At 40.7% G+C, this 13,125-nt stretch overlaps 1 protein-coding gene across 5 annotated transcripts in view; it reads left to right on the top strand.

Annotated features, from left to right (window-relative positions):
• The first annotated feature begins 1,061 nt into the window (after nucleotides 1-1,061).
• AP1S2 (adaptor related protein complex 1 subunit sigma 2) overlaps nucleotides 1,062-13,125 on the top strand; it is a 32,037-nt gene continuing 19,973 nt past the window's right edge. For 2 of the 5 annotated variants that reach the window (XR_008453123.1, XR_008453130.1), the window contains exons 1-4: nucleotides 1,062-1,271; nucleotides 2,353-2,531; nucleotides 10,149-10,257; nucleotides 11,190-11,327. Coding sequence is in view for 1 of the 5 variants with exons in the window: in XM_054084971.1 (XP_053940946.1) it covers nucleotides 2,353-2,531; nucleotides 10,149-10,257; nucleotides 11,190-11,327 (426 nt within the window). In the remaining 4 variants the exon portion in view is untranslated. Of the gene's footprint in view, nucleotides 1,272-2,352; nucleotides 2,532-10,148; nucleotides 10,258-11,189; nucleotides 11,328-11,686; nucleotides 11,719-13,125 lie in introns of all 5 variants that reach the window. The other 3 variants (XR_008453136.1, XM_054084971.1, XR_008453137.1) reach the window with 2 other exon arrangements.

Below are 13,125 nucleotides of genomic sequence, written 5' to 3'. Positions count from 1 at the left end.
CTTTAGAGATGATAAAGTCTTGTGTGAAGCACGATCTGTGCTGAGCAGATGTGTCTTCTGCAATCACCTACGTTTGCAGCCTTTCCCCACCCCAAACGCAAGGGCAGGCAGAGCTGCAGCCAGCTCCGAATTAGCGAGAGAGAGTTGACTGTTGTGAAGTTCATAATAACATTAAAATTAGTCCTTGGAAAGTAATAGAATATGCATAAGATTTCTGGGTAGGCTCATACACATGCATGTAAGGGGGAAACACGCTCTGTCCCAGCTCTCGTCTGGCTGCATACGATGGATGGAGATGGCTCTCTCGTGCTGTCCAACCTAACTCCAAAACAACAGTTTATCTGCCGGCACTTTATTTATTTGCGCCCCCCCCCCCCCCCCGCGGGTCGCGCACGTGCTCGAGGCAAACACGGCGGCGCGCAGGCGCGGCCGCAGGACGATCCCGGGTCTGCGGGCGCCTGATTGACTGATGTCATTTCCCCGGCTCCGAGCCCCACCGGACCATTGGCTGTTCGCGGACCGCTGGCTGCGCCGCGCCCCGTGGTTGGCTGCGGCCACGCCAGCTGTCGCCCTATCCTAACCCGGGCCACGCGGGTCAGGGGCTTTAACCCCGCCTTCCACTCCGGCCCCGCCTACCACCGCCTGAACCGCCGCCTCATTGGCCAGAGCCGCGCTTCGCCCCTCCCTCCCTCCGCCGATTGGGTGCTGGCGAGCTCCCTCCGGTCCCCTCCCTCCCCGCCGCGCTGCGCATGCGCTCATCTCTCCCCACCAGCTGATAAAGTTTTATTCATAGAGGAAGGAGGGGGGCTGTGGGAACTGCGGAGGCCACTCCCCCGCGGACATGACCACGCCCCTTCCATTCCCAACCTGCTTGGCCACGCCCCCGTTCCTTCCCCGCCAGCCTGCTCCCGCCCCATCATTCCCCGCCAACCTGGCCACGCCCCTTCATTACCCGCGAACACGGCCACGGTGCCAGTCCCAGTCAGCCTGGCCCCGCCCCTTTCGGTGCCCTCCAGCCTGGCCACGCCCCCTTTCCTTCCCCGCCAGCCCGGCCCCGCCCCGTGCGGAGGGGCAAGGGGTGGCCGTTAAGGCGCGCGCGCGCCGGGCTGGAGCCGGTGGAGTCTCCGTCCCCTCCCCTCAGTCCCGCTTGGCAGCCGCGGCGGCAGCAGCAGCAGCTCCTCCAGCTCCTCCGGTAGCGGTGCCGCCGCTGCCTCTTTCTCCTGGCTCTTCTTTCCCCCCCTCTCCCTTCCCAGCCCCGCTCGCAGGGCACGGTGAGCATCAGCCGCGTGGAGGCGGGCTCGCTTCCCTACCTCCTCGTTGTAGGGGCGCGACGGGACGCGGGACCCCCTCTTTCCCTTTGCTCCCTATCCCTTCCCCCTCTGTCTCCGCGCTGGGACGGGCGCTCCTCGGTCCCCTCCGCTCTCTCCCCGCCGTGGCGGCTGCACGGGGAGCGGGGAGGGTGGCGGCAGAGGTGTCGGGGCGGAGGGAAGGGCGGCTGCGGGCTCCCACCCAGGGAAGCCTCCTGTCGGTTTGTTTGTCACCCGGGACTAGGCTGGGCTTTCGCATTCTATTTTGCCTCCGTCATATTCCCTGCGAAACTTCCTCAGCCCAGTACAACTTTGAGCAAAAAGGGGCGAAAAAAGGCAAAAAAATAAAAAAAGCCCCTTTAATGTCAGAGCTGCTGGAAAACACAGCCGACAAGTTCCTCTTAAAACACAATTGCAACATCACTCCTTTTAGAGGAAGCGAGACCTGGAACATGGGACCGCAGGGAAAGCACTTAATCTGTACTCCTTTTGTGTAATGCAAGAAAAGACTAGGCTTTTCTATGCCGTAGGACGCTCCCGTTGGGAGATATAATGCCTTTTAAAGTATTCGGAGGCTTTTCGGGAAGATCTTAAGTACGAATTGCTCCTGCTCTAAGTCTCTAATCCGGTGAATAGAAATTTAGTTTGGCTATTTGAGGAGGTGGCTCTGATAGTGGTGGGGGTTTTTTTTTTGTCGTTTTCTGTGGTAAACGCAAATGCAGCCATAGCAGTGCTGGACATGGTTTGTCTGAAATTTGGGGTGTATTTACTTTCTCCTTGGAGGTTTTGACATCTGTTTCTAAAACTTGTGTATCCTTTATACTGTCTCTGCATTGACTGACCTTGTTCAGCAGAATCCTTTGTATTGTTGGTACTTCCAAATCTTGTGTAACATCTACCACAGCTATAGAAATACATAATGCAGTTTGGATTTTGGATGGCTATCTTGCTTCCTGTTTAGTTTTCCTCACAGAAATCTTTTTAGAACTAAGAGACTGTCATTAATCCTTTTTTTTTTTTTTCCCCCCTCCTTCTAATCCAACAGATGCAGTTTATGTTGCTTTTTAGTCGCCAGGGGAAACTGAGACTCCAGAAGTGGTATGTCCCGTTATCTGACAAAGAAAAGAAGAAAATCACAAGGGAACTTGTTCAAACAGTATTAGCTCGCAAACCGAAAATGTGCAGCTTCCTGGAATGGAGAGACCTGAAGATTGTCTACAAAAGGTTGTTCTGTCTCACTAACTTTGTAATTGGTATACATCGCAAACAACATAATAAGTAGCAAGAAAATAATGGAGGTTGATTATTGTCTTGTTTATTTGTTTTCTTCCTTCCCTCTGCTGGTTATGGAGAAGACTGACTTTTCCCTTGAATCTAATTTGATAACCAAGTAGGAATCATTCATGTGTGGAAAATCACTCATGCATTTAGAAATATGCTGAAGAAAAGAAATGGGGTTTCTGTCTACTTCCATAAGGAGTGGTGGTTCTTGGTTCTGTGTCTGGATTCACGCAGTGCATACATGCTTCATATTTTTATGCATTTAAGATTTAATATGTGATAAAGAAAAACTAAATTTTATAAACATTTACCTGAAGCAGTGACTTCATAAATCACCTGCAAATGTAAGTTAATTTCAGAGTATCTAGTTTGCCTTTTTTGGGTTTATTTTTTTTTCCTTTTTGCTGTTATGTACAAAAACTTTTCTCCTAATTGAAGAACTTATGACAGGCTTCCCTGTGGTAGAAGCAATTTCTCACTTGTTCCTAACTCTTCCAGGAATATTTGTCAAGTGTTTTTTTTTAGCTTTGTGCCGATATTTATAATGTGTTACAATGTAGAAGTGTGAAAATCACTTTTTCTACAAATAAAGGTAATCCTCATCTAGATTAGGTAGCCTGCGTCTCTTCCACCTGAAACTGGTGCTACGAAACCATGAGTTAATTCCCTTCCCTAGTTAGTGTTAAACTTCGGAAGGTTTATGTGTTCTTGCTTTCTTATTGAGATAACAAATAATTTGTGCCCTGTGATAAATACGGTTGTAATCTCTGTAGGGAGCATGGAGTGAATGGAAACGAAGAGTTTGTAACTCTCTTTTCAGTGTAACAAATGGGTAGAATAAAGAAAGTTTAGATGTTTTAAGTCCTGGTTTCAGTTATACGTAACGTCATGCACGTGGATGTTGCCGGTTTATCTAATGCATGTAGTTCCTCAACATGAGGAGGAAGGAAGAGGAGCAGTGCATAGGGCTGTGCTTAAAGAAAGCGTGCGCAGGTTTTTCTTCTGCCTCTGAATTTCCTCACAAAACTTCTACATATACATGTAGACAAGCTTGCTTATGTGCTGTCTGTGATCCCTTAAGCAATGATGCTTGCAAGGGCTCTTTCAGCTGGGCTTCTATGGGGCTAGTAAAGTAAAACTGTATAGAGTAGGTAAATCGGTTCTCTTCCTTGCCCAGTCTCGAGCAGCAGTTAGGTGGTGAGGTGATTGCACACAGCTGCTTTCCCTCCCTGTTTAGTTCTGTGAACAACTACTCATTGTCTCCTTTTGTGTCTAGGGAACTGGTGGAAATCTGCATATGACTGAGTTGCTGGTGGTTCTGGTGTACATGCATCTCAGTAGCGTGCTGTGGGTCCTGTGGTCAAGGAGAATAAAGAAATTTGCTAGATCATTTTGGGCTGGATGTAGACTGCAGTCCATCTGCTAGACTGCTGGTGTGCACAGCTGACTGCAGTAGCTTGTTTCTGTAAACCAATCTGGCACAGTCAGCTTATGAAATCTTCCTTAAGATTAGCCTATATCAGGCTAATGAACATCTCAAATCTTGTTTTACTTTCTTATTACAAGTTTCATTAAGCTAAAACATCACCAGAAGAACTGAGTGTAAGAGGTGGTAGTTTCAGTTCCTGTATCTGGTAACATTAACAGCTTTTAGGTTTGTGAGACAGATTTTTTTTTTTCCAATTGTCACACTGTAATTGAAGTTGATGAGTGCCAAGTAGTAAAATGTCTTTGTAGAGAGAAATCTGTTACAGCTCAAAAGTAGATAACCCAAAGAAGATGACCACATAAATTGGAATCTAATAATTTCTGAAAGTTAGGTGACTAAAAGGGAAACACCACTACAAGAACTTTGTGGCTTGTGAAACTGCAAAAGGCGCTCCTAATTGCTTGCAGACAAAAAAGCTCTTGAGCATTTCCACTATGATCTGATATTATCTGGTGTGTTATTGAGGAGGATCTGAACCTTGTGGTGCAAATGTTTTTTCAATATGAGCTATAAAAGTGTGTACATATTTCTATTGTACGTGTATATTGCTATTATGGGTCTTAAATTGTTGAAATTGGTGTGCTATTCTTGTTTTTAGAGTGTATTTACTCTCAATGTCTAAGAGAATTGACCTATCTGTTGCAACTCAAAGAGTGATTGACATTATTAGAAGTATTCTCGAGGGTCTCCTTGATGTACCTTTTTACAAGAACATTTTTTCAATGCAAAATGGGCAAGCCAGTAACTTTTTCTGCCTTCTGATACTTAACATTTATCAAGGGATCTGGACTATTTTGTTTAGCCTCCAAAGCATATCGACCTTATGATGCTTGCTGAATGAAACTTCAAGAAAACAGAACCAAGTGTCTTTAAAATGCATCTGCTTCTGACTGTGTGTCTATAACTTAATTTTCCTTGGTTTCATGTGTGTAGTGTTGCAGGAGCGTGTGCAAAGGGTAGTGAAACTGGTGAAGGGTCTAGAACACAAATGTCATGAGGAGTGGCTGAGGGAACTGGGGGTCTTCAACCTCGAGAAAAAGGGGCTGAAGGGAGACCTTATTGCTCTCTACAACTACCTGAAAGGAGGTTGTAGTGAGGTAGGTGTTGGTCTCTTCTTCCAAGTACTGAGCGATAGGATGAGAGGAAATGGTCTCAAGTGGCGCTGAGGGAGGTTTAGATGGCTATTGGGGAAAACTCTTCAACTGAAGGGTTACGAAGCACTGGAACTAGCTGTGCAGGGGAGTGGTTGAGTTGGCATCCCTGGAGGTACTTAAACCATGTGTAGATGTTGCACTTGGGGACGTGGTTAGCGGTGGAGTCGGCAGTCTTAGGTTTATGTCTGGACTCTGTCTTTAAGATCTTCCAACCTAAACATTCTGTGATAATGGTTGCACAATAGTATCAGTTACTGTGGGCTTCTTAATTCACACTTGGAAAGGTGCCTTGCATTTGACATGGTTCATGATATGGGATGTATGCATTTCGTAGTTGATTTGGAGGAATGTTTTTCAGGCTGGTAAAAGGATGTGAGCTTTTGACTTCAAGAGACAGAAATTTGAAGTGACTTGCTGGAAAAAAAATTACATATGGGAAGGCAACAAAAATTGCACTTTATGAAAATAGAAAGTCATCTGCATAGCGCTGATTAGAAACTTGACAAACACAAGTAACGGGCACTCTTTGTGTTTTGTCGTTTGAAAACTATGTGTAGTGGTATTGGAGCAGATAGGGTCGAAGTTAAGTGCAGGTTTCCCCTTGTGGCAGAGAAATGTGTTAAATGTTAAAATTTCTGATTTTACTTAAAGGAACTTAGTATATGGGATTTTTTTTTTTTTTGCTTTGAAAATCTCAGCTGTTCACTGTTTCAGCTTCTGGCAGTATTCTTTTCATTTCGTAGTGTATTGCAGTCAAAATTGGGAATTGCAAAATAAAAGAACTTTATGTAAACTTTTCTTTGTTAGCATTTGGTTAACGATTATGGGTCTTGATTATCGTTGATGGGTAATTTGAGGATTTTGTCTTTGCTTTTGTGTCAGTTTGGAACTGTATTTGCAGTATAAAGTTACAAAACTGTCTTAGCTTGTGCTGCCCTTAATGTTGTGGTAATTGTCTTAGTTTAACATGAACTAACCATAACCGTGGTTTATATTAAAGACTATGGAAAAATAAGTTTTAAAACTTTTTACCCTTCCCCTACTGCAAGAAACAACAAAAGAGCCTATTCAGCAAGTAGCTAGCCCCTTCGCTTTGAAATAGCTTTAAGCTAAGGTGTCCAGTGGCTAGTGGTATGTGCTGTGCCCAGCAGTTGACATGATCCCTTTGTTCCTTTGTGTACCTCTTAATTGCCAGTTGTATTTTTTTTTTAAATGTTACTGTGGTGTTGATTAGGTTGGTTCTGTAAAACTGAATGCAATTATTATCGTGAATTAGGTACTGAAGCCTGGTTATTTTAACTTGATCAGGTCCTCTTTGTCCAATATTGTAGCTCTTGTGGCACTAAGAGGACCTCGGCATAAAAAAAGCAGCAGCTGTTTCTTGGAGGATTACTAGCATCAAGCTTTTGTACGTTTATGAAACTACTGAGGGGATATAGCCTTGCTGAAATGAGACACTGTAAAAGAAGTGCTTATCTTGGTTAGTGTTACCACTGTTGATTTCTCTATCTTCCAGTAGTGACTTATCTGCCTGCTCTAGAGTCTCGGAACTTGTTTTCATAAAGAAAAGTGGAAGTTTTCTGGGGGAGTAAGAAAAATCTCTTGCCAAGCACAACTTCTAGTGGTCCCAGTTTTCACTGGATCAGCTATGGTAAACTATCACCAACTCCAGATTCCCGGGCTCACTTTAAGCACCTGTCTGCCTCTTAAAAACAGCCTGCTTGCCATTTGCAGTTTAGTTCTGCTCCTGCCAAAATCTGTATGCTTTGAATTTCTGCAGTTAGAATTTCATGCAATGTGACTTAGATACTGACAGTTTCATGGCTTGCAGCTTTATCTGGTGACCGACTTCTGGGGATGACTTCAAGCAGGTGTTCTGTCATCTAGTACAACACTACTGTACTGGGTGGATTTACAAGTTAGGCTCTGCCTGCAGTGACCTGATCCCTCAGCAGAGTTACCGAGCCTGGCTGAGAGCAGAGTAATACTGGAGAACTCTGCTGAAGCAGAGGCTAAGACCATCTACCTGAAGGCAGGAATTTCTATGACTATTTATACCTCCTGTGTTTCCTTTTGTTCTTTTATTCCATATTACATTCTTAGTTATTTTTTTCCAAACTGTTTTCAGTGTCTCTGTTTTTGATCCCTTTTCTGACAAGTGGAGCATGTTTATCATCAAGTGTTTCCCTAAGAGAGTGTAAGTAGCTGATTTGGGTCTTAAAATTCTGCTACTAATACCTATGGATGGGAAGAAGTCACATTCAATTACAATAGAAAGAAAAAGAGCAGAATGTTTCTTTTGGAATTCACTACATTTGCTTTTAAGTGATGTGACATACTTTACTATCAGGCTTTGCCTTTTCGTTGGATGCATATGAAAGACAGGTTTCTTTTCAGGCTCATTAGGGAAAAACAACACTTCTGTGGAGAAGTCTTTTTCAGTCTGAATACAGTAATCTACTCATCTTACTCTGCATGTAAGCTGCTACACTTGGCAAAACCTCTAGTTTATCTGCAGTAGACTGTGTGGACGCTTTTTTTTCTTTTCAAGCCCTGGCCTGCAGATAAAAAAATTACGATGAACTATTGCCTTTCATAATTAAGGTCTGAAGAAAAGTATATGTTTATAGTATGCCCTTTGCAATGATGGCTGCCTTGTGCATACTCTTCCACTATTTGCTTTGTAAGCTTATTGAATCTGCATTTATTTTCTTTTGTTGAATAGGGATGAATTAGGTACGGCTGCTACTTAAAAAAATACTTGGAAAAATATTCTTTGCATATAAGATAGATACCCAAGCCTCCTTTTTTTTTTTTATTAGAGTCCCCACCGAGTAATTCTTGGTTTTTGGTATTCTTTCTCCAAAACTGCAGTTGGCAGACCTTGAATGTGTAGTCTGCTCACAGCTGCCAAATAGTCTTTTAAAGGTATGTTGTGTTCTCTTTTAAATGAGGACGCTGAGAGCAGACTAGGAAAGTATTTCTAGGAAGTGTTTTATGTTAGGTAGTTTCCCCCTCTGTGACTTCCTCCTCCCCTCCTTTTTTTGAAGTATTTGCATAAAATAGTTCTGTGCATCAAAAGAGTCTCTAAAGTACTATGGAAGCACAAAAGGGACTGTCCCATGTAGATTAATCTCAAATATTTGAGTGAAATTTTAAGGTCTGCTGGTATGTGATTCTACTCATATTTAAACACTGTGGGAACAGTTTAACTGTAATTCATAGTAATCGGTGTTGCTAATCTGAATATGAAGAAAGCTTTGTTTAGATGGATTTGGCCTGAGTGCTGGTAATTACCATAAATGTAAACTAAGGCACCAACGCTGCTTTTTCTACAGTGAAGTAGGTTAACATGGAGTTTGACTCATAAATTCCTTATTAGTTTTGAAAACATGTTTTTTCTTTATGGCATTTATTTCTGATAATTTTTTAAAAAATTGTGCAGAAGGTGCCTTATAAAGATATAATCTTGCACGCTATTACAGTGACTGCAAATGTCCTTGAAGAATCAGTGAGGCACAAACATAACAGTTTAAAATCAAAAGAGCTGTGCTCAGATAGAACTTCTGATGATCTGACAAGTCAGTGCAGGTGAAGAGATAAAAGAGCAAGGGAATTGAAGTTTTAAGTGCTTCAATGGAAGCGTCTTCCGGTCTTTGCCCTCCATCATGTTTGGTAGTAAGATGGAAAGAAGTTGTAGACAGTAATTTTTAATAATAGTTTAAGCTTTTGGAATGAAATTTATGCTGATTCATGATGAAGCCATAAGAATTTAACTCAGCTAGAGCAGTGTGTTGGGGAATGGGGAACTTTGATATCATAAATGATGCTAGTTAAGTGGCTGGGAGACAAATTTGAACATAGTATAAAGTAACTTTTTTTGTGGGACTTCTGGCCAAACCTTCTGACTGTTTCTTTGGGAGCTTGCCAAGTCCTAGCTGATAAAATCTGTATAAATGTTACAAATATGCATCTTAAAATTGTAATTTGCATGGATCTTGATGACTTCTTTTTCAATAGGGCTGGCTTAGTGTGACCAGTTGTCATCTCTAAAGAGGTGAACAAAAGCTGGTTTTGCTTTATGTAAATTATCAGTTATAACAGGTGTTACTTGAAATCTCATTTGTGCTGTGTTTGTGTCTGTGTGGCATATGCTTTTGACACTTCATAAAAGACTAAATGCATTTTTCAGCTTTCATTCCTGTTTTGTTTTTGCATCAGCTTTTTAAAACATGATTTGAACAAGAGTATGGAACTGGATGGTCTTTTTGTTAAAGTGGAACTCAAGATTATATCTGAAATAAAGAATTCCTTGTCTTCCAAGCTGGAAATAGATTGCTAGAAACCAGCTGATGGCCTCTTGTTAGTCTGATATCAAAACAATTAGAGTTATTGACTTAATAGTGATTGAGGTATATGACATTAGTGTTAGATTTTCTTTTTGGCCACTTCTTAAATTCTCTATAAAAGACCAAATACTGATTCTTAATTGAATTTATCTTTCCCAAGGCATTTTCTGTAGTTTTGAATAACTGTATGTAGCTTGTGTGATACAAATTTAAGATTGAATCTGTTGATTACTGTTCCAGTGGTTGGATGTTACAGAGAGTAGAGAAAATATCTTGCCTCAGAAGTCTGACAGGAGGCTAGAAAATAAAATACATTTTTTTTCTGGCCACTTCTTAGGCTAATTCAATTCAATCAGCTAAAGGACGGTAAAGACTGAAGTCTTGCTTGATGTAAGGCGGCAGATCCCTGTGCATGTCTGCTGGTCTTTCAGCCCTTCCTTGGTAGAACCTGCATTGATATTGATTCAGAGTATTGGTATGGTAAACTTGAGTGTGAAGGACTACTGAGAACATAATACATTAAATTTGCTCATGTTCTTATGCTAACACCAAGATTTTGTCGTTACAGATATGCAAGCCTCTATTTTTGCTGTGCTATCGAAGATCAGGACAACGAACTAATAACTCTGGAAATAATTCATCGCTATGTAGAACTTCTTGACAAGTATTTTGGCAGTGTGAGTTAGTAATTTTTTAATTTTTTTTTAATTAGTCTCTATACTGTGTCGCTTTGCTTTATGTTCATAGCACTTAAAAACTGTAATCAGCTAGCTGATGGAAAGGTGTATGTAACACATTTTATGTTGCTTGCTTGGCCAGACTAAACTAATAGTTGCCAGTATGACTGTTCAAAATACAGAATTAAATTACTAATTTGGGAGAAGAGCTGTTATTAATTGCCTGTTTTGTTTTTTTTATTTCGTAGTGGTCTCTCTTGAGGTCAGATAAAATCTTACTCTTAGCTTTCTGTCTGGGCATCCAGCTTTCTTCTCCCTGTCATCGCTCTAGTGTGTGAGCATTTCTTACATCTACTGCTGCTAGAGGCAGTTGTTTGTGAACTAGCAGGAGTGTTAAGGAAAAGACAAGATAGACATCTGCTTACCCAGACAGCAAACAACTGTAGTAACGTATATTAGCACTTCCAGAAAAACTGCTGCTCATCCCTCTGCCTTCCTAGTCCTTCTGACTAGGAAATGCACAGGATGAATAAGAAATTTGAGATTAGTATGTGTTCTGATTTTCCTGTGGGATTGCATGATCTGCCTTTGGATGCTGCAGGCAAGAACTTTTATTAGGGATATTCTTTTGCCTCATGAAGAGACACATCAGACTTATAGTTGTGGATTGAACCCCTTTCTAACAATGAAAATGCTTTTAAAAGCGTTGCTGTAACTGTTCTTGATTCAAGCAAAAAAAAAATTCTTTTTTTTTTTACTTAAAGGACTGATTTAAACTTATTTTGTTGGTCTGCTTCTTAAAAGACTATAGCTAGAGTCTGATATCTTGATTTGGTGAAGTTTGGTGAAGCTGTGTGCGACTTAAATTTTGTGGGGGATACACCTTAATAGATGGTGTCCTCTCATTTTGCAATAATGCTTGATATTTTTAGGTATGTGAACTTGATATCATCTTCAATTTTGAAAAAGCCTATTTCATTCTGGATGAGTTCCTTCTAGGAGGGGAAGTTCAGGAGACTTCCAAGAAAAATGTTCTCAAAGCCATTGAACAGGCAGATCTTTTACAGGAGGTAAGCAAATTCAACTTCTTTGGCCAAGGTATCAGCATGGTAAGCTGTGAGTAGAAAAAGCTTTTGTTTCTCTAAACTTATTGAAGGTATTTTCTAGCATGCTTAGCATGTAGTTTCTAGTTAGTTGTCCTAAGTGTGCAATATGATGATATCTGCTCTTCTCATATTTGGCATGTGTATATTGTAACCTATTGTGATTTTGTTTGCTAGAAATGCAAGTGGCTGTTTCGTGTTTATACTTAATAGTTCATGCTGCTTTAACTTAGTTTTGTCTTCCACTTCTTTTTATTAATCAGTCATTAGTTTTTGTTATACCTGATGCATGTTCACTTCTTTACTGTTTCATTGCTGAAATCCAGAAGCTAGACTCTCTTCTTTGAGACTCATTCAGGTATAGTTCTTATTCTAAAGACCTGCCTTTATGCTGTAGGTTGCTTACTCTTGTGCATTTGTCTTTTACGTTGACAAAGCCATAAAAGTAGTGCATTAGAAACATACAGAATGAAGTATAAGAATGTTCGAGTTTTTTTGCTTTAAATTGTTTTGTTGTTCATTACCGACTTTGAAGAAAGATTGCATCTCGACGATTTTTCTTTTGAAAACATTTGATTTGGAGAGGTTCAATAACATAGAAAAGCATAGTATCATTTCCCCATGTTTCTCCATCCTATGTTGGGGTTTTTTTGATTGTGGTTTTTTTCCTTAATTGCTGTAGTCTTGAATTCAGTGCTAAGGTCATTGGATATCTACGTGGAATTCACAAATTTCTAGTGTGCTGGAGGAATAGTCAGTCTTGTATGTAAGTCAGTGGAACATAGGGATTAACAGGGATGATGAACTCTAATTTTTTAAAAAAGCAAAATTCTAAAATTATGTTCACTGCTAAGATTTTATGAAAATGTTACTCTGTTTTTTCCTTCATGAAAACCTTCAATCTATTTCATCCTCTGAGTTAATCGCTTAATTTTCATGTAAGCGTTCTATGCTCAGCTTGGTACTCTTTACTGAACGTTGATGTTAATAGGATGGGGAAACACAATGTTCTTTACCCATGTAGCTGTGTTTGTAATCCTTTCAGAGTGCAGGCAAATCCACAGCACATTAAAGTTCTTGTCTGTTAACAGCTAGTTAACATGAACAAGATCAGCTACTGTTCATGTTTGTTACCCTGTTTTTCTAGGAAGGAAATACATGTGCTTGTTTACTGCCTGTGCTCTGATGCAGCTTTTGTTAAGCCCCTTACTCTTAGAAGAAATTAGTTTAACAAGAAGTCCTGTTGCAATTTGCAGAGGGAGGGGGCATAATCCATTTATTCTATTAGTCTTTTGCTGCTCTTTAAGTGAAAATGTGTAACATTAGTTATCTATTCCCATATATTTCTTGCAAATGCAGTTAATAATACATGAATTACTGTATTTTTTCTAGTTGGTTTTGATTTTTTTTTCCACAGTTTTCTTAGGGCTCTTCTAAAGTGAAAAAGCATACTACATCTAGGAATTAATTACCGATCTTTTCCATCCAAACAATTAGCGTTCTCTTTTTACACTTAATGTAATTTCAAATTAATTTTACACATAAGGAAGTACCATGTTTTCAGTGGGAGACGTTTTTCCCTTGCCCTGATAGCTTAACACTGTTTATCATTCCTTTCTCCATCTCTGAGATTTTTCTGTTCTGTCTAGATTTATTAAATCTTCTCTGATTAAATTGGAATGTAACAGTTAACCACACTACCACTGTAGTCTTATATTTGAGTTCTGTGGTTTTCATTCTTAGTTATACTGTTGACCCTGTATCA

Source organism: Cuculus canorus, chromosome 1 (genome assembly GCF_017976375.1).
Source record: "Cuculus canorus isolate bCucCan1 chromosome 1, bCucCan1.pri, whole genome shotgun sequence".
In the NCBI taxonomy this organism is placed as follows: domain Eukaryota; kingdom Metazoa; phylum Chordata; class Aves; order Cuculiformes; family Cuculidae; genus Cuculus; species Cuculus canorus.
This window is presented reverse-complemented; position numbering and strand designations above follow the sequence as displayed.